This window comes from Pseudorca crassidens, chromosome 8, assembly GCF_039906515.1.
Source record: "Pseudorca crassidens isolate mPseCra1 chromosome 8, mPseCra1.hap1, whole genome shotgun sequence".
In the NCBI taxonomy this organism is placed as follows: domain Eukaryota; kingdom Metazoa; phylum Chordata; class Mammalia; order Artiodactyla; family Delphinidae; genus Pseudorca; species Pseudorca crassidens.
The window spans coordinates 86,069,475-86,096,709 of NC_090303.1; the positions used below are offsets into that span (position 1 = coordinate 86,069,475).

The 27,235-nt window shown below is 35.7% G+C and overlaps 1 protein-coding gene across 17 annotated transcripts in view; it reads left to right on the top strand.

Annotated features, from left to right (window-relative positions):
• MKLN1 (muskelin 1) overlaps nt 1-27,235 on the top strand; it is a 359,034-nt gene that overhangs the window by 299,632 nt on the left and 32,167 nt on the right. For all 17 annotated transcript variants that reach the window (XM_067747033.1, XM_067747040.1, XM_067747042.1 and 14 more), the window contains 4 exons: nt 642-863; nt 3,981-4,110; nt 25,032-25,179; nt 26,364-26,478. In XM_067747033.1, coding sequence (XP_067603134.1) covers nt 642-863; nt 3,981-4,110; nt 25,032-25,179; nt 26,364-26,478 — 615 coding nt within the window. The remainder of the gene's footprint in view (nt 1-641; nt 864-3,980; nt 4,111-25,031; nt 25,180-26,363; nt 26,479-27,235) is intronic.

Consider the following 27,235-nt stretch of genomic DNA (forward strand, 5'->3'; position numbering starts at 1 on the left):
TGCCACTTGTATTCAGCATCTAATTACCAACTTGAACTTACGTATTCTTCGAAATAGAATTTGTTTCACCTGGAGACTGATTGCTGCAAATGTCTTTTCTTGTGTTTGTTTTGCTATCTGGTAACAACATAATTTGAAGAATTTTGTAAAATAAATGCAGAGAGATGAATTAAGCTGCATCACTCTTATTCACATATTTTCTCTCTTATTAAATGGTAGCAAGAGGAATGCTTGCCTAGAATGGAGAGAAGGGAGTTTTTATAAGGAGGATGTGATCACTGTTTGCCCACAGAGTATGATCAGTGTTTACTCTTAGTTATAAGTCAGTACCTAATGTATTATTGGTTGATTTGGTAAAAATTATGCAGCTTCAAGAAAGCATAAAGCTCCTTAACCCATCATATTTTATTCTCACTGGAAAAAAAATGGAAACCTGAAAAGGTATTTAGAAATCCATCCTGAATCTCTGCCAGGTGTTGAGCAGTATTTTAATAAGTGCATATGATAATCAGGGATGGTATTTGGTGTTATTAAGACAATGTTCACTTTCTTTGAGATTCTAAAACCGCACACATTGGTTTCATTTTAGCACATATGATAGGAACAATCTAAAACTATTCAATCTTTGCCTTGTTCTATAGATGTGTATGGACTCAGAAAAACATATGATCTACACCTTTGGTGGTAGAATTTTGACGTGTAATGGCAGTGTAGACGACAGCAGAGCCAGTGAACCACAATTCAGTGGATTGTTTGCTTTCAACTGTCAGTGTCAAACCTGGAAACTTCTTCGAGAGGACTCCTGTAATGCTGGGCCTGAGGACATCCAGTCTCGTATAGGACACTGCATGCTATTCCACTCAGTAAGAATATTCTGTACATTGTCTTATGTTATTGTGTCATGTATCTCTCAATAGGAAAAGAAGTGGTGAAATCTAATTCTTCAGTAAGAGTAAATTTTTCATTAGAAATAAATGTGTGGGCAATGATAGACAAAAACAAAGCTACCTTTAACACGGAACTGTTTGCTAATTATAAGATTCTTCTGTCAACCTAATAATTCCTAAGTAGTTATCAGCTGAGTACTAATCTAGGCACTTTAATGACTAACTTCACTGCTTATATGTAGTAGCTATTTCTCTTTCTTATATACCTTTCTACTTACTGTTTTCTCTTAGTGTCTAGAAGATCAATTTTCTTATCTGTTCTTATTTTCCCCTCTGCTACTCTCCATTAAGTGCAAAGGGTTAAGAATTGACTTAATAGAATTAAAATTTATCAGCAAAGCCCAGCATACAGACATTTCTTTAACCTTTTTTTTTTTTCTTTTTTTTTGCGGTACGCGGGCCTCTCACCGTTGTGGCCTCTGCCACTGCGGAGCACAGGCTCCAGACACGCAGGCTCAGCAGCCATGTCTCATGGGCCCAGCCACTCAGCGGCATGTGGGATCCTCCCAGACCGGGGCACGAACCCGTGTCCCCTGCATCAGCAGGTGGACTCTCAACCACTGCGCCACCAGGGAAGCCCTCTTTAACCTTTTTATGTGCTATAGTGAAAACTTGGGCTTCTTGCTGTGAACATAACTTTAAAAATACACTGTGGAATATTTTTAACATATACCAAAGTAGAGAGAAGAATATAATAAATTCCCATGTACTTATTTATCAGTTTCAACAGTTAGCATTATTCGACTGTTCATTTTTCATATATCTAACCCACTTATATCTTTTTTTAAATGTTTCTTTGATTTTTAAGTTTATTCTTAAATTTTATTGTGTTGGGGTATTTTGAAGCAAATTCCAGACGTTGTATCATTACACCTATAAATACCGTATTGTATCACTAACAGGTAAGGATGTTTTAAAAACATAATTATAGTATCATTATAAAACCCAACCAAAGTATTGACAAAAATGATTTCTTTATATCATTTAATATTGCATTCATTTTTTCCCTAAAATACTGAAAAATACCTTTTCATAGTTGTTTTATCCAAGTCAGGATCCAGAAAAGGTCTATGTATATTGCATTTGGTTGTTAAAGCTCTTAAATTTCTTCTAATCCATAACAGTACTCCCCTGTCCTATTTTTTTCCCTCTGTATACCACTTATTTGTTAAAGCAAGTAAATCTAGAATTTCCCATTTTCTCAGTTTGACCGATTTTATACTCATGGTGTCATTTAACATGATCCTCTATCTTCGGTATTTCCTGTGAGCTGGCGTGTAGATCCAGAGGCTTGAATTTAGTTTAGATTCACTCTGCTTTTTAGGGCAGGCCAAAAGGGGAGTTGCAAGAATACTTCACAGCTGGTCTAATTGCAAGATATAAAGAGACATTTAATGTGTAGTTGTCATACTTTTGGTGATGTTAAAATTGTTCTGGTGGGTTTAGGTGTTAACAGCCTGATTGATCAATTATAAAGTTTCCTGTCAACTTGTTATCTGATGGGTTTAGCAGCCACTGATAGTCACAGACTATAGTGACTATAGTCATAGACTAATCTATAGTCATAGATTTTAGTAGGGTTTGAAAAATGGTCATTTTTCTAATCACATAGTTTCTTCATTTATTAACTGTGATTGTACTATAAAAGCTTATCCTCGTTAACTAACTGGCTACCCTAATATGTAAACCGCACAGGATAGGTAATATAAATGTTTGATTCTTTTCCTCTGTCACCTTTTCATGTTAATGAGCTGAGGCTCTAGAGTTTACCAATGTTTTTGGTTTTTTTTAATTATTATTATGAACTTGGGAATTTTATTTATTTTATGTGTTTAATCCAATGCTGTCATTATTCTTTTTTTTTTTTTTGCGGTATGCGGGCCTCTCGCTGTTGTGGCCTCTCCCTGTGGAGAACAGGCTCTGGACGCGCAGGCTCAGTGGCCATGGCTCACGGGCCCAGCCACTCCGCGGCATGTGGGATCTTCCCAGACCGGGGTACGAACCCGTGTCCCCTGCATCGGCAGGCAGACTCTCAACCACTGCGCCACCAGGGAAGCCCCATTATTCTTTTTGATCCCTTAATTTTTCTCTATCTTCAGCCAGTGGGAGTGCCCACCTCCCAGTATACCTTTGCATATATGGACACGCGCATATATGTATGTATGTCTTTTTTAGTAAGAGAAAAATCATGGGTTCATACTGATATGTCCAAGTCAAATTTAAGATCATAGAGTTTTAAAATTTAATATCTTTGATTTTGTTTTTGTGTATCTTTTAAGGTTAAAATCCTACTTCCTAATGACAATATGTTACTTGCTCTGTCTTTCTATAATAGTTTACAGAATAGCAAAACTAACAACAAAATCACTGAGTGCTGTTTAAGATTGCTTTCTGATTATTTTTCTGTTTAAGATATTGCCTACTAGGGATGGGAGTCAAAAACAAGAATTAAAATCACTAGAAATACTACTTCTCTGTGTGATCACATGTCTCTGTGTGATCATATCTTTGTATACATAGATATGATATATAGGCTTATTTGCTTCACTTTTTTTCAAAGATTATTTTTTCTTTTAAGTTAATTTTGTTTTCTAATTAAGTAAAAACATATACATAGTTCTAAAGGCAAAACCGTAAGTCAGTATCCTTTTGGAGATATATGGTTTTTATCCCTGTCTTCCTGTTCTGTCACTTCCCCTATAGCTGTCCTTTATTAGTTTCCTTTGTTTCTTTTTGAAGAAAGAAACAAACACAACACACATTACTATTTCTCCTTTCTTACACAAAGGCAGCACCCTATAGCCATTATTCTGCACCTTGCTCTTTTTTTACTTTAATAGGATATCTTAGAGATTACCTGTTAGCAGTATATAGAGAGCTTCCTCATTCTGCTTTGTACCAGTATAGTACTCCATTGCATGGAATCTCTCATGAAATTACTTTTTTAGAGTTTTAAATTTTAAAAGGATCATTCTGAATTCTTCGTGGAAATGACTTTTTTTTCTTCTTTGCCCTTTTTTTCTTATTTTTCAGAAAAATCGTTGCTTATATGTATTTGGTGGCCAGCGATCAAAGACCTATTTGAATGATTTCTTTAGTTATGATGTGGATTCTGATCATGTAGACATAATATCAGATGGTACCAAGAAAGACTCTGGAATGGGTAAAGGCATTTAGTGATTCTTCTCTCATGTCTTAATTACTTTAGGTAGAAGACTATATCCCATTTTCTTTTCTTTCTAACCATTCTTTATCCTTTTCCCATTTGTTTAACTGAAGTGATTCTAAAAGGAAGAAAACCCTCTACCAGCTAAACTATTTAATTCAACCTGTTTAAAAATACTATATGAATTATTATTGTGATTTCCTTTGAGCAGAAAGACAATGTGTGAATTTCTAAAGGAATTATGTGTGTGCTTGTAATGGGTGATTGTAAGAATTAATAACTTAAAAACTGTATTATCCTGTATTTGCTAATTCTTTCCACCTCACTAAAGTGACTTGTATATTAGGCACATATAGTAGAGTATGTCTTTGTTCTGAGGGAAGACTTCACATAATTCATTGGTAATGCCATATAGCTTTACAAGCTCTGCATCCAGGAAGTTATTCTCCTGGTGATAGGGTAACTAGTTTGCCTGAGATAATGCCAGTTCATGTATAATTATTAATAGTGCCCCATTCACTCTCAAAAGTGTCTTATTTTGGATAATTTACATAGTTACCCTGCTTAGTAGTCACTTTGCTTGTGATTGGTATACACAGAAGAATGGTATTTGTTTAAGACCCAATGGTTTAAAATGCCTAATTAGAGCAAAGGGTGAGAAATTAGATCAGCTTGCTTTTCCTTTTATCTATTATTTATAAATATATATATATATTTTTAAATAGTTGTTTATATTTAGGAGGAATTTTTTTAAAAAACAAGATAGCACCATCGTAAAAAAATGCATGTGAAGTAGTTTGACCCTCAGGATCTTTCTCCCATACTTCCTACTGGGCAGAGGCTAGAGCTTTATTTTCTGAGGGAAATAGAGGCTCTGTGGAGGCAGAGGGAACAGGGTAGAAAATAGAATTAAGTCCAGGTACTGAACAGTGGAACTTCTAACCATTTCCCTGCTCTCATGACGCTAGGCATGTGTCTCCTACAAAAGGTTAGTATCACTTTCTCTGGAGAAAAATATGGCCTCATAAAAAAGATTTCCAGATACTGTTGTTTGGGGATAAGCTCCCCCCGCCCCCCGCCGCCCATAAAATGTCTAATCTTGCCTGTTGGCCGCCAGTACAGTGGCTACTTTCGTGGCCCAGTCCCCCTACTGTGTTGCCTACAGTTGTACACATACTGTTTTCAATTAAATTTTATTTCTTCACTCTTTTTTTTTTTGGAGTATTGGTAGCCACCTGTTAGGGTGTTATGAGGTCTAACTAAGATCAGCTGAGTCAAGTGTCTGCCATACATCATGAGCTCAGGAAGCATTTCCTTCTTTTTTTTTTTTTTGCGGTACGCAGGCCTCTCACTGTTGTGGCCTCTCCCGTTGCGGAGCATAGGCTCCGGACGCACAGGCTCAGCGGCCATGGCTTACGGGCCCAGCCACTCCACAGCATGTGATATCTTCCCGGACCGGGGCATGAACCCGTGTCCCCTGCATCAGCAGGAGGACTCTCAACCACTGCGCCACTAGGGAAGCCCCTATTTCTTCACTCTTAATGAACTGTCGGTTAAGTATCTTCTGTATTAGGACCTTCCCTATGAAAGAGAGAGACAAAAACAAAACAAACCTAAAACAGAAATCTGGAGTGGTGCACTGAACACAAGTACATGAAAATAATAATGATCAAGATCACTTTTGGTAGAGAAAAGGATACTGCATCCATAAAACAATAATAGGATGTAATGAAAGATCAGAGACTTTTGGAAATAAATTTTGTTAAAATAAAAAGTAGGAGAGTTGTAAGATATCTGTCTCCCTAAAAATAGACAAAGAGACAGAGATAGAAATTGGAGAAAATAAGGATATTAGAAAATCAATATAGGAGGTCCAGTGTTGAACTCATAACAGTTTCTCCAACTATGGAGAACAAGGAAATGGAGGAGACTAGATTATAAAACAAAGAATTAACAGAAAATTTTCCTAAACTGGAAAGTATTGGTCTGCAAATTATAAATGGCCCCCTTTGGAAGTCAGTACATTGAATTTAGGAAAAAAAAAAAAACCTTCTCAATCGGAAGGCACATCATTGTTCGTTGTGGAATTTTACATACCAGCCATAGAATATCTAAGAAGCTGCCACTGTAAAATAAGGTTAGATTCAAAGGAACAGACCTTAGAATGATAGGAATTTTCAGCAACATTGGAAGCTGATAAGGGGAAACAAGGTCTTAAAAATTCTGAAGGAAAATTATCATCAACCTGGAATTCTGTTCCTAGCCAAGAAGGAAGAAATAGTATTTTCAGATATAACAGGTTTATTGGTGGGGTATGTGTTTGTTTGCAAGTAATAGAAAACCAAGAGAAGAATGGCTTAAAAAATAGGGACTCTTTTCTGTCACTGGACAAGAAATCCAGATGTAGATAATCTGGGACTGATGTAGTGACTCAAGAAATGTCATGAAGGCCCTCAGGTTCTTTTTAGTCTTTGTTTTTCTATTTTTAACTCGCTGTAGCCTCATGGTGGCAAGTTGGCTGAAGTACCTCAAACATGTCTTCATTCCAGATAGGAAAAAAGGAAGGAGAGCAAAACGTACACAGAAAGCTCCCTACTTATATTTTGTTGACTAGAACTGTGAAACCTGGCTTCAAGAGAGTCTGGGAAAGCAAGCGATTAGCTTTTCCAGCCTTTATATAGTACATAGGGGAAGGGGTTTGGAAATGGCTGTTGGATCGTGTAATTAAGAGTGTCTGCCACACAGGTTAAAAAAAATGATAGATCTTTTATGCACTCTTTTTTAGGAGGTTAGTACACCATATACACTAACAAAAGGGAGTAAAAGTAGTTAAAAAGAAAACATGCTGAGAGCTGAGGAAAAGAGAATCTAACACAGGAAAGCAGTGAAGGGCCATCCCAAGATGATACCTGCACAGCAAAGCTATGAGCATCCAGTTCAGATTGGAGCAGGAGGACACAGGAAAGTAGACCTCTCTTCCTCACCAAAAGTGAGGTTTCCAGATAAAAGTAGACTAAATAGATATGTTTGAGCAATTGGAATGAAAAGGTGTTAATCAGTAAATAATACCTGATGTAAAAGAGTAAGGATACGAACATAGTAGGAAAAGAAAAATTTTTAAAAATCAGGCATCATCATAGTACATTTTTTGGCTCTACAGTGAGCAGTATTTTCCTAATCATAATAATGCAAAAACTACAATCAATTTAACCAAAAATTGGGATAAAATTTAGTGGGAGGATAGCGTCAATGTGGTATTGATAAAGTTCTTCATCTACTATAACAGGAGGTCAGTAGGTAGTGATGTTATGTAAAAATATGGAAAGAAATATTATAAGAAATGGCTAATAATATTACTTATCCTATCTAAAATTCTGTCTTATTTGTTTACTCATTTATTTTCTACTACCATAGGATAATGTGGAGGTATATGATTTAATCTTTGATTTCCTCTGGTTTTTAAGATTTAGTTTAATTTTCCATTAAAATAACTAGGCAGATGGAGGTAATAATCCCCTACAATCCTAATGCAGCTCTACCTGAAAAAGGTAGTGAAGATAGTAATTGGTTTGACAAGTATGTGTTGAAAACTCCTACATACTGGCTCAGTGCTAGACTAGGGAGGGATACAGTGGAGCTAGATGGTCATGGTCTCTCAGAGTGCTTATAATCTATCTACTAGGTAATATTCTGATGGATTATAGTAGCTATTCTTTATTTAGACCGCACTAAAAGCCAGTCACTAAGCATGGAGCTTTATAAATAGTTCTAATTGGTGGTATTATTCTCATTTACCAGATGAGAAAAATTGAACTCAGTGAAGTAGTATCTCAGTAATACATAACTAGATAATGATAGAGCTGGGATTTAGAAGTTGGAGTGCAAAGAAGGTTTTTGTTTGTTTGTTTTGCTTTGTTTTTGACCATACTAAACTACTTCCAAGATTAAAAGGAAAAAGTGGCAGAGTGATAGTGGTAAAGATTTAGCAAAAAATGCACTATAATAATAAGTAGACTTTAATGACTGTCATTTGAAGATTTTAAAAAATGAGATATTATTTAGTAATTTGCAGAATTGGTCAGTATGTTTCATTCATGGCTATGGATAGCTTTAGAGCCAGCATAGTATGATAATTGCTCTTTTTGTTCAATTTTGTTTTGATTTTAAGAGTAATAATATGCTCATTGTAGAGAATTTGAAAAATACAGAAAGATGCAAAAAAGAAAATATATCAAACCATCCAGACATAATCTGTTAACATTTTAATGTATTTCCTTCTTGTCTTTTAAATGTACTTATTCTATAAAATTTAGCACAATTTTATATTCTGCTATTTTTAAACTTAAATTGTGATAATTTTTTTCATCACTGTGGTTTTATTACTAAGACAAGTGGATTCATTCCTTAATTACTGCTATAATCAACTTTTATAAAATCAGAATCACCAATTTTGCTATGTGTTTTTTAATTTTTAATTGATATGGTAATTTATCCCACAATGCAGACAAGTTCGTTGGTTAATTTAATAGTATTTTTTGGTCACCTACTAGCATCTAAGTTTGACCTTCTCCCTTCTTTTCTCCCAATATATTTCAGCGCTTTGTATATGCCAAGTATGTTTAGATCCATAGCTATGGACCTAGGGGACAAGATCCCTTCTCTCAAAGGACTCACTTGCCTGCACTTGCCTTCTAAGTACTGTGAAGAAAAAAATTGGATGCTATAATAATGAGTATCATGGAAGGTCCCATTTAGGTAGAGTAGGTTGGGAAACCATCTCTGAGGACGTAATCTTTAAGATTTAAGAAAAGAAGTAGAGAATTAGGAAGAACCATGTTAAAAACTGAGAGAAATGCATGTACAAAGATATCAAAGCAGGAAAGAATTTAATGTGTTCCAGAAACAGAGGGGGTGCTAGTGCAGATCAAGGGTGAGGCAAGTTGATGTGAACAATGAGGTTAGAGAAATAGTTATTCAGTGCTTTGTACAATACAAATACAAGAAATTTGGATTTCCCCCCCGCGAATAACATAGAAGGTTATTGAAAGGTTTAATGCTAGGTGGTTTTTTCTTTTCTTTTCTTTTCTTTTCTTTTAATTGAAGTATAATTGATTTACAATGTTATGTAGGTTTCTGGTGTACAGCAGTGTTTCAGTTTTCTGTAGTATGTATATATATTGGGTTGGCCAAAAAGTGCCTTAGGTTTTTAAGTAAAAATAAAAGACACATTTTTCATTTTCACCAAGAACTTTATTGAACAATGTAGTCACCCTTTTGTTCCACTACCTTCTGCCATCTTTCAGGCAACTTCGTAATTCCATCTTGCCAGAACTTTTTATCTTTTTGAGCAAAGAACTCTTCCAGGTGCCTTTTACAGTCTTCCAGGGAATTGAAATATTTTCCATTAAGAGAATTTTGTAAAGACGGAAATAGATGGAAATCAGATGTGCAATGTCTGGTGAATACGGCGGATGAATCAGAACTTCCCAGCCAAGCTGTAACAGCTTTTGCCTGGTCATCAAAGAAACATGAGGTCTTAACGTTATCCTAATGGAAGATTATGCCTTTTCTGTTGACTAATTCTGGGCGCTTTTCATCGAGTGCTGCTTTCAAGTTGGTCTAATTGGGAGCAGTACTTATTGGAATTAATCATTTGGTTTTCCGGAAGGAGCTCGTAATAGGGGACTCCCTTCCAATCCCACCATATACACAACATCACCTTCTTTGGCTGAAGACCGGCCTTCGGTGTGGTTGGTAGTGGTTCATTTCGCTTGCCCCACCATCTCTTCCCTTCCATATTATTACTTTTCATCTCCCATCACAAATTGTTTTAAAAACGGAACGTTTTTATTACATTTAAGTAGAGAATCGCATGCGGAAATACAGTCAAGAAGGCTTTTTCCTCTTAACTTACGTGGAACCCAAACATCAAAGCGATGAACATAACCAAGCTTGTGCAAATGAGTTTCAGTGCTTGATTTGGATATTTTGAGTATGTCGGCTATCTCCTGTGTGGTATAACGTTGATTGTTCTCAATTAATGTCTCAATTTGATTGCTGTCAACTTCAACTGGTCTACCCGACCGTGGAGCATCGTCCAGTAAGAATCTGCAGCACGAAACTTCGCAAACCACTTTTGACATGTTCGATCAGTCACAGCACCTTCTCCATATGCTGCACAAGTCTTTTTTTGCGTTCCAGTTGTGTTTTTACCTTTCTTGAAATAATATGCCGAAAATGGTGCTTTTTTCTTCCATCTTAAATATTAAAATGGCTACACAGAAATTCACCAGTTTTGATGTCTTTTTTTAAATGCACGCTGATATGACAGCTGTCACAATCTAACAAAATTGTTTCAAATGAAGTTAAAGACAACTAACTGCTGCTAGAGCCATCATATGGGAAAAAACGAACAAACCGTTTGGCCAACCCAATACATATATGTGTGTATATATACTGTTTTTCAGATTCTTTTCCATTATACTTTATTACAAGATATTGAATAAAGTACGCTGTGCTATACAGTAGGACCTTGTTGTTTATCTATTTTATATATAGTAGTTTATATCTGATAATCCCAAATTTTTAATTTATCCCTCTGACCCCCCTTCCCCTTTGGTAACCATAAGTTTGTTTTCTATGTCTGTGAGTCTGTTACATGAGGTTCCACATGTAAGTAGTATCGTATGATATTTGTCTTTCTCTGGCTGACTTACTTCACTTAGAATGTCCATCCATGTTGCTGCAAATGAATGCTAGGGTTTTGATCTGATTAAAGTTTTGAAAGTATCACTTTTGTCTAAATGTACATTTTCCAAGTGGTTAATTTTGACAGTATGCCTGTAAGTTGCATTGTCCAAAGCCTATATGTACAACCACTGAGGATTTTTATGGCAGAATTGAGTATCTGGTTAGAACTACTCGGAAAATTTTCCTGCCTAAAAATGTTGCCATTATTACTTAGAATTGTGGAACCTCAGTGGCTCTGTTGGCATATTAGAGTGAAACTGAAATTACTTTCTTTTCATTTTTCTTTCTTATTTTTTTCTGTCTCCCTCTCTCCTTCCCATAAGTCACTTCCATCCCTCCTTCCTTTACTCTTCTCTCTTCCTCCCTCTCTTCCTTCCCATTTTTCCCTTCTCTGCTCTCTTCTTTAAGCCTCCTGTTCTCTGTCTTTCCTGTGCACCCTCCACTCCTACCCCACGGGTTTCTGAACAGTGGCCAGGATAGAGGATCACTGTTCTAGCTCTCCAGAGCCTATCTCAGTCCTTGATCAAATAACCCACGGCAAGTTACTTAATGTCTCACCTTATTTTGCACGTCTGTAAGTGACCCAAATTATATTTTAAGTAAAATTGTATCTCACTTATGGCTACTCTAGGAGTAGAGATGGTTTGACTCTCTAGTTTAGCTGGTGTCATTGTTGGGTATATCAGTTTTCACAAGTATATGTCAATACTGCCTACAGGTTGATCTATCCAGTAATCAAGTCATGTTAATTTTACCTCCCATCTTCTCTCTATTCCCATTGCTATTTCACTAGTTTGGACTGCCAACACCTGTTTGGCCTCTGTTTCTAGTCGTCTTCTTCCTGTGTACCCCATCCCTCACCCAACCCATTCTCCACACTTTGAGCAGAATACAGCTGTTCTGCGTTACCAATTAAGTACAGAACCATACACTTCAACATTTATTCAACAGATACTTCTTGGTCACCTACTAGGTGCCAGATAATAATCTAAGCACTAGGGTTACAACTGTGAATAAAAGCTCTAACTTCATGGATCTTACAGTTGTGTATAGGGAGGAAAAAAAAGTAGATTGACACCTTACCTTTTGATTTAGTACTAAGATAAGAAATAAAATTTTTTGACCCTGCTGCGAGTCTTATGTGATCTTAGTTCCCCAACCAGGGATCAAACCCAGACCTCCGGCAGTGAAAGCACCAAGTCCTAACCACTGGACCGCCAGGGAATTCCCAGAAAATATCTTTTAAAAAATATAAACCTGATGATTTTTCTTCTCCCTTGCTTAAACTCTTTTTATCGTTCCTCTTTGCCCTCATGATTAAGTCTAAACTCAGCCTGACTCAGATTCCTTTATGATATGCCTCAGCTTAGGTAGTTCCCCATTCTTGGTGTCCACCCTCAGATTGCCACCAGTTCTTTGTTTTATGACCACTGAATATTAATTCTCTATCGATAGCATATTTTTTCATGCCTTTGGGTTTTTGCCCATACTCTTTTCCCTACCTGAATCACTCTTTCCTCCTACCTCCAAAATGTAGCTAACTTGCGCTCATCTTTCAGATCTTAGCTTATAGATCATTGTCTCCTGAAATTGTTTAACTCCTCAAACCAAGTTAGGAATTAGAGCATATGGTTCTAACCTTAATTGTTAGCACGATTCTGAATATTCATCTGGCAGTATAATTTTGACTCTGCTTTTCAAAACCTGTAAAAAAGCTCAACTGAAATACACACTTTATTCAGGATTTCTAAAGAACATTCAGTCTTTTCAGTACTCTAGATCTAAAAGTTTTTTCACTGGATTAAGTTAGACAAATCAGAAAACCTCATGTCAGAACTATGGTATATGTATTGTCTTCCCATAGAGTTACTTTTACCTGATTTTTAAAAGTCTGTTTAAATTTTAATTTTATCTTACTAGATTATTACTTACTATGTAAGCCATTCAAAATCCTTTTAAGGACAAGACAGGGTACTATTTAAACCTCTACATTATTAAGTATTCTGAGAAAATACCAATTTTATTATATGGATGCTCTAGCTTATTTAAACATTCTATTAACTGTTCTAAACCTGTTTTATTACAGTTAATTACTATAATTTGAAATGGACTTAACACATAATTACTATGTTTATCTGCAGTTCAGTAATGTGGGTTACTTGATTAAAACTGCTTTTATGTGAGTTTCAAATTGGATTGTTTGCAATCTTAGAAGAAATTTGTGTGAACTGTTGAGACCAATTAGAGACGGTATATCTAATTATAAAATTGCTGCTGCTTGTTATAATTTTTTATTGAGTCAGATACTGTAAAATCTTAAATGATTGCTCTTTATAATTACTTAAATGAATTATCTCAGATTTAACATTTTAAGATCTGAAAAAACATCAACTCTTATTCAACTCTCATTTTTTTAACTAGAGTGTAACAGTTTTATGTTCCCCTTAGAAAGAAACTAATTTAAATCAGTGGATTGACAGCTGCTTGGAAAGAAGGGATTTATTAGTATTGTGTCTAACACATACATAATTACATCAAAATTCAGCACATCTAAAATTTGGGTTTATTTCTGAATAACTTTTGGCAATAAGTATGTGAACACAAGGGGTTTAGCAGACTCTCCATATGTAAGCTCTGTTTAACACTAGTTGAAAATTATGTTTAGAAGGTCTGTCACACCACCAGAACTTTATGGTTTGCTAAAGAAACTCAGTCTATTATACTGGGATTACTTTCTCATATCTGTATTATTCAAGATAACAAACATATATTGTGTCTTCAACATTTGCCAGATACTAAGTTGGGCAGTGATGATACAGAGCTCTTACAGTCTAATCCCTGTTCTATAGTAGTTAATGTGTTTACTTGTTGTGTTCCTTAAATCCTGTCGACTGTATTTTCCCACATCTGCCACTGTTTATTCCATTCTGTCCTGAGCATAGTGGCAGATTGATATAATTGAAAGAATAGTGAATTCAGAGTCAGAAGATTTGGTCTCTCTTCATCTGGGTCTGCCACTCATCCTTCAGTAGCTTTGGCAAAGTTGTATAACTTCTCTGGACTTGATTATTCATCTGAAAATGAGGGGATTGGACCAGTTGATCTTAAGGCCTCATCTGGCTCCAGAATTTTGACAGTTAAATTTCATTCCTTTTTGCTGTTATCAGGCTGTGAAAATAACAAATGAGGGCTGTGTTAGTTATGTCTGCAAGATATGATTTATCTATAAACATATTTTCGTGAAAACCTTAAAAGCAGAATCTTACTGATTTTCATTTCAGCCCTGGGAATGTCCTTATTGTGCTTATTGACATTGAGGTTTTTTTGTTTTTCTTTTTCTTAATCTGTGTGTGTGTGTGTGTGTGTGAGAGAGAGAGAGATAAGTTATGTTTTTGACCCTTTTAGACTTCTATGAGTTAACTGTAAATAAGGCCAATTCAGCAATACATAGAAGACTCTGAAGCTAATGATTTGCTATCATTAATAAAGATTAGTTACTGAGCTAGGAAATGGTAGTGCTTATTTTTAATGTAACTAGGCTTCATTGCTTTCTATTTAGAATCTTTTATATTAGGTGTGCCATTATTCTGATAAATTGGATTATGTACTTTTTTTCTTCTCAACGTTACTGGTAATAATAACTTTCCATAACTTCCACCTTTCACTCTCACAGGGGTGTTTTTGCTAGTTATAAGCCTATAAAAGTATCTCACATTTTTAATATAAAATTTGGGTTATTCGATAGTAAATGTGAATTAAAATTCACCTGTAAAAACAAACATTTGAGAATACTAAAGACAGTTTTGAAAATGAAAGGTAATGTAATATTACTAAATATTTATAAAGCTACAATTTTGTACAGATTAATGGAATGGAATACAACAGATAATATAAAATATCCCTAAGTACATATGAGAATTTAGTATATGGTAAAGTGGCATTTCCAGTCAGAGAAGGAAAATAGATTATGCAATAAATGACACTGAAATGTCACTTAAGACCTGGCAATAAGCAAAAAGTAAAACCCTGACTCTAATTGATGTCTATTTATCACAAAAAATTCTAGGTAGACTCAAGTTTTATACTTAAGAAATAAAAATATAAGTCTAGGGCTTCCCTGGTGGCGCAGTGGTTGAGAGTCTGCCTGCCAATACAGGGGACGCGGGTTCGTGCCCCGGTCCGGGAGGATCCCACATGCCGCGGAGTGGCTGGGCCCGTGAGCCATGGCCCCTGGGCCTGTGCATCTGGTGCCTGTGCTCCGCAATGGGAGGGGCCGCAACAGTGAGAGGCCCGCGTACCACAAAAATAATAATAAGTCTAATTGTTTTGAATAATTTAGGATTGGGAGACCTTTCCAAATATGACACAAAACCCAGAAGTTATAAAGAAAGAGATTTAGTTTGATTTTTTGCAAATTAAAAGATTTTATATGGAAAAATACTTAAATGTCAAATAATAAATGACAAAATAGCAACTGAGACAAAGGTTAATATCCTACTATATAAACAAAAAACTCTTACAAATCAATAAAAAAAGGAGTAATTTTCTAGTAGAACAATGGCAAACGACATAACTAGGTAGTTCAAAGAAAAAAATAATTCAAATAGCTGGCAAACTTACTTCTATATAGATGCTCAGCTTCATTCGTTTTAAAAATTTTTTAAATGTAAATTAAAAGGTCACTCATTGAATGTTGATATCTAGTAAAATATAAAATACATATACTCTTTGACCAAGCATTTTTTTCAAGGAATTTATCCTACTTACATACTTGTACAGATGCATAAAAAATAAGTTGTACAGAGATACTTATTGTGGTATTGTTTGCAAAATTAAAAAATCTGGAAACAACTTTAATTATCCACCAATAGGTAACCAGTTAAATAAATTGTGGTTGATCTATTCAGTGAGATGAATTCTTTGTGGCTTAATGTAACTGAGATAGATCAGTAAGTACTACATCACTGAGTGTCAAAAGCTAGTTGGAATTTTACAAAAAGCAAATAATGAGTGGTAGAAACCCAGGTTCAGGTAAAATAATAGAAGTTCTAAAATAATCCTAAAATTTATATGGAACCACAGAAGACCCAGAATTGCAAAAGCAATCCTGAGAAAGAAGGACAAAGCTAGAGGGTATAACCCTTCCAGACCTCAGACTATACTACAAAGCTGCAGTAATCAAAAGAGCATGGTATTAGCACAAAACAGACATATAGATCAATGGAACAGAATAGGGAGCCCAGAAATAAACCCACGTACTTAATGGTCAATTAATCTACAAGGAAAGAGGCAAGAATATACAATGGAGAAAAAACAGTCTCTTCAACAAGTGGTGTTGGGAAAGTTGGACAGCTACATGTAAAATAATGACATTAGAACATTGCCTCATACAAAAATAAACTCAAACTCATCTATATACAAAAATAAACTAAAATGGTTTAAAGACCTAAATGTAAGATGACACCGTAAAACTCCAAGAAGAAAACATAAGTGGAACACTCTTTGACATAAATCGTAGCAATATTTTCTTAGATCAATCTCCCAAGGCAAAAGAAATAAAAGCAAAAATAAACAAATGGGACCTAATCAAGCTTAAAAGCTTTTGCACAGCAAAGGAAACTATCAACAAAACGAAAAGACGACCTACGGAATGGGAGAAAACATTTGCAAATGATGCAACCAACAAGAGGTTAATATCCAAAGCATACAAACGGCTCATACAACTCAATATCAAAAAACAAACAATCATTGGGTTTCCCTGGTGGCGCAGTGGTTGAGAGTCCGCCTGCTGATGCAGGGGACACGGGTTCGTGCCCTGGTCCGGGAGGATCCCACATGCCGCGGAGCGGCTGGGCCCGTGAGCCATGGCCGCTGAGCCTGCGCGTCTGGAGCCTGTGCTCCACAACGGAAGAGGCTACAACAGTGAGAGGCCCGCGTACCGCAAAAAAAAAAAAAAAAACAGTCAAAAAATGGGCAGAAGACCTGAATGGACATTTTTCCAAAGAAGACATACTGATGACTAACAGGCACATGAGAAGATGCTCAGCATTGCTAATTATTAGAGAAATGCAAATCAAAACCACAATGAGGTATCCCCTCACACCTGTCAGAATGGCTATCATCAAAAAGTCTACAAATAACAAACGGAGGGGATGTGGAGAAAAGGGAACCCTCATGCACTGTTGGCGAAATGTAAACTAGTGCAGCCACTATGTAAAACAGTATGGAGGTTCCTTAAAAAACTAAAAATAGGACTGTCATAGGATCCAGCAATCCCACTCCTGGGTATATATCAGGAAAAAGCAAAAACTTTAATTTGAAAAGATGCATGTACCCCAATGTTCATAGCAACACTATTTATAATAGTCAAGACATAGAAGCAACCCAAGTGCCTGTCAACATATGATTGGCCTAAGAAGATGTGGGGTGTGTGTGTGTGTGTGTGTGTGTGTGTGTTTGTGTGTGTTTGTATGTGTATGTATTACTCAGCCGTAAAAAAGAATGAATTATTGCCATTTGCAGCAACGTGGATGGACTTAGAGAATATAATGATTAGTGAAATGTCAGACAAAGACAAATACTATATGATATCACTTATATGTGGAATCTAAAAAATAATACAAGTGAATCTATATACAAAACAGAAACAGACTCACAGACTTAGAGAATGAACTTACGGTTACCAGAGGGGAAGGGTGGTGGGGAGGGATAGATTGGGAGTTTAAGATTGACATGTACACACTGCTATATTTAAAATAGATAACCAACAAGGACCTACTGTTTAGCACAGAGAACTCTGCTCAATATTCTGTAATAACCTAAATGGGAAGAGAATTTGAAAGAGAATAGATACTTGTATATGTAAAAAAAAAAAAGAAAAGGATATGGAGAAGCATACATATCCAAAGCATACAAACAGCTCATACAACTCAATATCAGAAAACAAAGAATCATTGGGTTTCCCTGGTGGCGCAGTGGCTGAGAGTCCGCCTGCCGATGCAGGGGACACTGGTTCGTGTCCCGGTCCTGGAAGATCCCACATGCCGTGGAGCGCCTAGGCCCGTGAGCCATGGCCGCTGAGCCTGCGCGTCATAACAGCAATTCCAGGAGAAGACAAAAATGAAAATTTAAGAAGTTGAAATAATTGATGAAATAAGAGGTAAATTTCCTAGAATTCAGAAAAGGTGAAAGGCTTCAGACTGGTGAGAGGGCGTGTAGTATGCTAAATGGGAAAAATAAGGAGAAACACATACCTAGGCATATTTATTAAAGTAAAATTAAGAATATTAAAGACATAAAGGAAATTCTGAAAGATTTCAGAGACAAAGAGCAGATGACCTGCAGGGAACAAGAAGATAGAGAGCTAGGTATCAGCTCAACAGCAATAGTGAATGGAAGAAAATAGTAAACTTTAAAAATACTCAAGGAAAATGTCTTTGAACCAAGCAATTTATATCCTCCTAACTTTCATACAAGGATAAAATAAAATATTATCAGGTATTTTTGCCTCGAAGCTTTCGATATGAAAACCCATATTGGAAACCCATTTGAAAGCAAGATTCATGAGAAATCTAGAAGTGAGAGGTGGTGATCAAATTACCTTGAGGAAGTTTATTGTTGACTGAAGACAAACAAAATTCTAAGCAGTGAAAATATGATGGGGGAGGGGAATGGGGCACCGTATAAATTCAGGTGTTGTGATTGGACTTACAGAGAAGAACATGTTCTGCATTATTAAAACTTTTTCATTCCAAAATGTCTTATACAAGGCTTAAGACCTAATGGGTCTTTATTTTCTTTCAAACTTCCTTTTCTTTTCCTGTGTCATATATCACTGCCAGTATTTCTTACATCCCAGGTCATTCTTTACCTTGGATTCATTTTTGTTTGTTGGAATAGCTGCTGAAAGAATCTTTTCAGATGCAGTCATTGATATGAACTTTAATATTTCTGCTGATCCAAAAGTTCTTTTATGTTGACCTCATTGTTGGGGTTGCTAGTTTAACAGGAAATAGAATTTTAGTTCCATATCTTTTTATATTCCAAGGAATTTTAAAGTTATTACTCCATTTTGTATTCTAGCATTCTTTGTTACTGATAAAAGGTCTAATGTTAGTTAGATACTTATTCCTCTGTATATAATAACCTACTTTTCCCCTCCATAGAAGCTTTTAGAATTTTCTTTTAATTCCTGAATTTTTGAAGTTTCACTAGGAGATATGTATATAAAGTCTTTTTTTTTTTTTAATAGCCAAGCTAGTTGTTTTTTGTTTTTTAATTAATTTATTATTTATTTATTTTTGGCTGTGTTGGGTCTTCGTTTCTGTGCAAGGGCTTTCTCTAGTTGTGGCAAGCGGGGGCCACTCTTCATCGCGGTGTGTGGACCTTTCACCGTTGCAACCTCCCTTGTTGCGGGGCACAGGCTCCAGACGCGCAGGCTCAGTAGTTGGTGGCTCACTGGCCTAGTTGCTCCGTGGCATGTGGGGTCTTCCCAGACCAGGGCTCGAACCCGTGTCCCCTGCATTGGCAGGCAGATTCTCAGCCACTGTGCCACCAGGGAAGCCCCCCCACCTTTTTTTTTTTTTAATAAAACGTGCTTAGTGCCCCAGGCTCTTTCAAACAGGACACCCACTGTTTTTCTTCCATTCAGGGAAATTTTCTTTATTTCCTTCTTCTACATTATTTCATTTCTCCTTCTGGTGCTCTTTTCAGACAAAGTTTTTACTTCAATGGCTTTATCCTCTGTATCTCTTAACATTTCTATCATAATTTCTATATCTTTATGCTATATATTTGGTAATTTATCAATTTTATCTTGAGATGACTGACTTTGTTTTTAACTGTGCACATTTTATTTTCATTTTGTTATTTCATTTTTTTGTCATAGTTTTTTAATATCTTTCCATACTCTGCTTCTTTTTAAGGAAGCTTATTTTTGTTTTACACATGTAATGTTCTCTTCACTCTCTACAAGGATAATGAGTTTGCGTTCTTTCTTCTAAGTTCTGTTCTTTTCTATGATTTATCTTTTCCTGTTGTTCTGTTTGTTCATCTAGGTCCCTCCTTACATTGCTGATTTTTTTCTCATATTGTCACGTGATTCCTGTCTAAATATTAAAATTTATGAATAAGTTTATGTATCAGTTAAGAAAGGTAGTTGACAGTGGTTTCCTGTGCATTGTATGTCTCTTTTTCCCAGTGGCCTTCTCCCTTAAATCAGACACTGACTGAGGGTTTTGTATAAATGCGTGGTACATGCAGGCTTTTTTATAGGATGCGTAAACTGAGAATAGAACCCTGTGTCCTTATTAGAAGCTCTCCCACAGGAGTGCTTCTCAAGGTCTACTCCTGCTTTTTGTATTTGATGACTTATTCTGAAATTTTCCATCTTTTATCTCTGGTGAGTTGGGCTGTCTTTTCCTTGGCTGTGATTTCCTGTCAGTATAACCCCAACTGCTATTTCTCAAGATTCCTCAAAATTTCTTATCTATTGATACTTTCTTGACATACTTTCTTCTTCTCTAGACCTTTTTTTTTGTTTTTCTTTTTGCTAGAATATTGTTTCTGCCAATTCAAGCGGGATGATGGGAAAGAGGGGTAATGTAGTTAATGTTTAGTTTTCTGTCTAAAACCAAAAGCCCCAACCTTTAGATTTCATAAGCAGCTTCTGTCAGTAGTAAAAATTCAAGTCTAAAATGCCTACTAGGGCTAGACCATAATTCTTTGATGCATGTGTACATGTAATTTTTTACATTTTAATTTTCTTTAATAAGAATGCATAAAATCTTCATTTAAAGTGAAAAATGGGGGTTTTTTTCCTTCTGTTTACAAAGGAGATAACACATTAGATTTAGAGTATTACAGAAAATGGACATTTTTAATAGTTTCTTGGAGAAATCCAGACTGCTTTTGAAGGTAGATATGAAAAACTTTATTATTTTTTTATTGAAGTACTGTTGATTTACAATGTTGTGTTAGTTTCTGGTACAGCAAAGTGATTCCATTATAGATTATTATAAGATACTGAATATAGTTTCCTGTGCCATACAGTAGGACCTTGTTGTTTATTTTGTATATAGTAGTTTGTATCTGCAAATCCCAAGCACCTAATTTATCCACACCTGCCTTCTCCTTTGGTAACCATAAGTTTGTTTTCTATGTCTGTGAGTCCGTTTCTGTTCTGTAAATAAGTTCATTTGTATCTTATTTTAGATTCCACGTATAAGTGATGATGTATGATATTTGTCTTCCTCTTTCTGACTTCACTTAGTGGTAATCTCTAGGTCCATCCATGTTGCTGCAAATGACATTATTTCATTCTTTTTTATGGCTGAGTAGTATTCCATTTTACACACACACACACACACACACACACACACACACACACACACACACACACACACACACACACACACACACACACACACCATGTCTTCTTTATCCTTCCGTCTGTTGATGGACATTTAGGTTGCTTCCATGTCTTCACTATTGTAAATAGTGCTGCTGTGAACATTGGGGTGCATGTATCTTTTCAAATCAGAGGGAAAAATTATTTTTATTGGTTTATGTATTGAAATGTTTTTTAAATTGTTACTGTATGTGGAATGGAGTAGAAATAGGAATTAAACTTAAGTCCAATTTGTAAAATTTACACAGAAGGCCATTAACATGGATACATACAGTGTAAGTTTGAATTAACCCCCTGATCTTTAGGAACTCTTCAGATGTAAGTTTTCATTTTTATATTTTAGAGAAAAAAATCAAAAATACTTTTTAATACCTTGTTTTAGTTTTGCAGCTAAATGATTTAAAAACGTTGTTTTTAGTGCCAGTAAAACTGTCTTTTGACAATTTTATGAATTCCCTTTCCATCTAAATAACAGCATTCCAAATATTAATGTAAAATTTTGTTCATGAGAAATTTGGGAGGATGTGTGAGAATTTTTCACTTATTACTAATAGTCCCCAGTATTTAGACCCAGATGTATTTTTTTTCTGTATTTTGGTTTAGATTTTTCTTCTTTTCTTGTAACTATAAAATCAATATATATTGAAACTTTTCATATTCTATAATAGAAAGTTAAAATGTCCTAACTTCCCCCTCTCCAATAACTATTATTTATCTTTTGGTGTATGTTCTTTTATGTTTCTTCAATTCACGTACACACATATATATAAACGTTTTTCCTTGTCATTAGTATGCAATAAAAATTATATTTGTAAGGGTATGTAAACTTAAGGAGTAATAAAAATTCTGTCCTGAGAGATTGTACATTTGAATATTCTTAGAGTAAAATATTTGGATACCTCGAAAAAGTTTCAGTGAAACTTTTTTTTTTTTTTTTTTTTTTTTTGCGGTACATGGGCCTCTCACTGTTGTGGCCTCTCCCGTTGTGGAGCACAGGCTCCAGACACGCAGGCTCAGCAGCCATGGCTCACGGGCCCAGCCGCTCCATGGCATGTGGGATCTTCCCGGACCGGGGCACAAACCCATGTCCCTTGCATTGGCAGGCGTACTCTCAACCACTGTGCCACCAGGGAAGCCCCCCAGTGAAACATTTTTACTCTTATTTTTCACAAGTTTCTGCTCCAAGCTTGGTCTCTGTTAAGCCAGTCCAGAGATTTTTGTACTTTTGACATAACATCTCCTCCCTTTTTTTTGCTGATGGAAATCGTGCTTCTTTATTAATATTTCCTTACTGCCTTCGTCCAGTCCACACCATTGCACTGTTAACAGCTTCCTAATTGATCTATGTATCTCACAAGCCTCTCACTTTGCCTGTCTATGCTGCATTGTTGATAGACATGTCAAATGATGCAGTGACCCTGTGGGGAGATGTGAAAGGGGATGGGGAATGACTGCTAATGGGTACAGGGTTTCTTTTTGGAGTAATGAAAATATTCTAAAATTAGATTGTGATGATGGTTTTATAGTGGATATACTAAAAAAAACCCAAGCCGTATGCTTTAAATAGGTGAATTATATGGTATGTGAATGATATTCTGTAAAGCTGGTTGAAAAGCCAATAAAAGACTTAAATGTGTAACTTTGAGGCAAAAGTCAACATTACGCAGAGTAAAAGGCATATTGTATATGAAAGATCAAAGAAATGGGAAGTGTATACTTTCTAATCCGCTTTATAATCAAAGTAATTTTTTATAATTCTTATAGTACAGATGTTATAAACATGGTAGTCTTACCTCCCTGAGTATTGTAAACCTGCCCACTGCTTTCATTTTTGAGAAGCAACACTTGTCATTTTTCTCTTCTGCTACAAAGCTGCTTCTAGGTAAAATGTGACAGTATGGAAGAGAAAGCATGTAACGTTCTCACATGCCTCCCCTAGCCCAGTACTCCTTTATTCTCCTCTCGGTGACCCAGCCCCGTTTTATAGAATTCAAAAATCTCTTTCCCTCTGCACGGATTTCCATTCCACTCAGAAATTTCCGGTTCCTTATTTAAGGTATTTAAATGGGTCCTTATTTTAGGTAAGCAGTTTGTTGCATTCATTTATAATAAGTCATACATCTCTCATATTTGCATTTTAAAAGATTATAGAATAGGGGTTAGCAATTTTTTTCTATGAAGAGCCAGATGTAATTATTGTCGTTGCAACTACTCAGCCTTGCTATTGTGGGGTGAAATCAGCCACAGACAAAATGTAAATGAATGACTGAGGCCTGATTTGACCCTAGGCAGGTCAGATCAATCCATAGTTTGTCAACCCATGTTACAGAATTCTACATGGGATGAAGAAATTTAAGTGCAATAAATTTAGGCAGTTATGTCCTCCACTTCTACAACTAATGAAAATGATTTCATTTCTTTACTGTTTTATCTTTCTTCCAAGGTTATCTCAGGAACAGAGGTCAGAACCTGGGTACTTTTGAAAGTTTACCAAGGCTTAATTAGAAAATACCAGGCTTTACATAACCACTAAAGACTATGTATTATGAGGGTTGAGGTTATTGTTAAGATTAGGTTGATGTGTGTGTATAAAGATAAATGTATTTGTGTATGGATGCATACAAATTATGTATTGTGTTATATATGTGTGTATAATTTTTTAATATATTTACTGTGGGATGCATTTGGATAGTCTCTAAAATGTTCCAGACAAATTTATTGAATATGAATGTGAAAGGACCCATGAATTAAACTAGGAAAAAATACATATTGCATCATTTGGCCCTGCTAAAGTAGGTAAAGATGAATAAATATCAATGTGGTTAGCATCTCCTCCCATAGTATTCTGGATTGATTGAAATGTTTTACTTCAATCTGATGTTTGTGTAGCTTTTTCAGTATATGATAATTGTTCGTGTATAAAAGAAATGTAGTGTTGAAACAGTGGCATTGTTTTTAGATCTGTGGCAAGTATGTTGTGAATCATAAAATTATATTTCAACTAATATTTCCAAGTAATAATAGTGAGAAAATTTGCATTTGCTATATCAGTGTTTTACAAATTACTGGATAATGCCGAATGACCATCGCTCATTTAATGGATTTCTCAGGAAATAAAATATTTTCTTAGAAAATTAACTCTGGGGAATTCGAGCCACTCAGGAAAACAAAATGGCATATTTTAGCCCCAAATATTTTATTTTATTTTTCTTGGAAATTATGTCATTTCATTGTAGGTCTTGAACAGGTATTTTAGATGACTTTGACCTTATTGAACAAACCGGCGTGTCAAATTTTTGTTTTTCTTGGTCGAGATTTGAATATTTTGTCTCTGCTATTAAATTAGAGCTGACCCAGATAATAAATCAGTTAAATAAAGCATTGCCCTTTTCCTCAATAAAAATGATTACATTGCATACCTCTTTCTATCTCTTTCCTCCTTCTAACCCCATTCTGGTAGTTAGCATTCATTTATTTCAGCAGATAGTTGGGTAACTATTATATGCCAGGCAATTGTTTTAGGCACTGGGAACAAAACAGTGAACCAAACAACCTTTGCCCTTATAGAGTTTACGTTTGAGTGGGGAGAAGGCAAGAAACAACTGATTATTGTTTAATATAAAAGTTATGTAGTCTGTTAGAAGGTAAGTGCTGTGGACACAAGTAGAGCAGGGTAAGGATGAAGTGATCTTTTATAGAGTAGTACTAACCTGTTAAGTAATGTTAATACTGTCATCTTATTTTCTCTTTCAATTTATAGTTCCAATGACAGGATTCACACAGAGAGCAACCATTGATCCAGAACTGAATGAAATACATGTCTTATCTGGACTCAGCAAAGACAAGGAAAAGAGGGAAGAAAATGTCAGAAATTCATTCTGGATTTATGACATTGTAAGGAATAGTTGGTAAGTAGTTCTTGTCTGTACTGCAGTCACAGTGTAACATTTATTTGAGGTTGTTGGTTTATTCAAAAGAAGAGAGAGATGGAAGGCTTATGTTAATTTGTGATGTCATACATTTTAATATCAATATTGGGGAGTGGAAAAATCAGTACTGGTGCCTGTGTATACAGTGATGTTCAGCAAATGGATTTTACCGCTGAATTATTTCAATTAGTAGATGTTTCTTTGTCTGAGAGTCAAGAGAATTGTATTTTAGTCTAGCTTTTGCTACCAAGTAGTTGTGTAAACTTGAGAACCATGTATTTTTAATGTTCCCAGGTCTTTTCTTAGTTTTTATAAAATGAAGCAGTTTGACTAGAGCAAGGTGGGGAGCATTATTATTTAGCATTTTCAAACTAGGACCCTTTTGTCACAGAGCATCTCACAGAACTGCTGAACATTTTGCTTTGAAAAACACTGACCTAGGGCTTCCCTGGTGGCGCAGTGGTTGAGAGTCTGCCTGCCGATGCAGGGAACACGGGTTCGTGCCCCGGTCCGGGGGGATCCCACATGCCGCGGAGCAGCCGGGCCCGTGGGCCATGGCCGCTGAGCCTGCACGTCCAGAGCCTGTGCTCCGCAACAGGAGAGGCCACAGCAGTGAGAGGCCCGCGTACCGCAGGAAAAAAAAACAAAAAATACTGTCCTAGAGGATCTAGCTCTAATGTTCTGTGATTACTACATAATTGAATATTCTCCAAAACAGAGGAACTTCAGAGAACTTCCTCCATTCAGTAATGGAGGGTGGTGCTCAGCAGCTAAGGAATTTATTATTTTCTAAATAAGACATTTACTTACAGTAAGAATGAAAGAAGTCTGTTGTGAGCTTTTTTATTGTGAATAGATAAATGTGATATCACTCTTTCAGCCGTTGGTTTAAGCCTTCATATATGCTGATCCTGTTTCATAACACGAAGTAGCTTGTTCTTGAGTGAGATTTTTGATGGACATTAAAGAACTTCAGAACTCAGTTCTAACAAATTCAGATTATTTTATGAGGGTGACCAGAACTTTTAAGATTTGATGTGAACAAATTTATAATTTTTTGTTTGTAATTAGACATTGTGTTAATTTGCTTGCTACAATTGTATTAACATTATGTGTGCTGCTAGTTTTCTAAGATAGAATGCCTTAAAAGCAATGTCTTTCAGGTCTTGCGTCTATAAGAATGATCAAGCTGCAAAGGATAATCCAAGTAAAAGTCTTCAGGAGGAAGAACCATGTCCAAGATTTGCCCATCAGCTTGTATATGATGAGTTACACAAGGTATACTAACTACATTGACCTGTAAACTTTCTGTGATGTACAATCGGAAAGAATCTCAAAATATATGTTTCTGATTATTTTTAAGTAGATTTGAATAAAAATGACTGACATTTACTAGAATACGTAGCAGACATTTGATATCACCTTGTCCCTAAAATTCCTTAAGAGAATAAACATTTTTGCATAGTCCACAGTTCCTGACACTTTTCTTATGAAAATGGTCAGTGGTTGCTGCTTCTTAGCTGCATAGATCTGATACATAGCATGGCCTGTTGTTTCTGTCAATACAATATGAATATTCAAGTAGAAGATGTACAGTTTTCAGCACTTGTATACCTTTTTCCATGATATGAAAAGGTATATATAACTTCCTGATTTTAGATTTTCCCATTGTGTAAGAAGTCTTTTTATCTTTATTTTTCCAATCTATGATTGACATAATCTGTTCCATCAGCCTATGAAAACAGTCCTGAATTCTGAAGTTTTAGTGTCCCTAAGTGTTCAGAGTGGTTTCTTTAGCTATTTCTCCCTTAAATTTTACATGTTTAATGATTGGGCTCAGATTACATAGTAAATTACTGACAGAACCTGTATTCTTTCTGTTTAGGCCATAGATGATTATTTAAATCCTCTATCATTTGAGAACTTTAGGTAAAAGATACCATGGGAGTAAATAAAAGCCCTTTCTCTGAGAGTCTCCCAAATTAAAGGATAAGTGAATTTCCATCTATAGGACAGAAATAAATAATATCTCTGT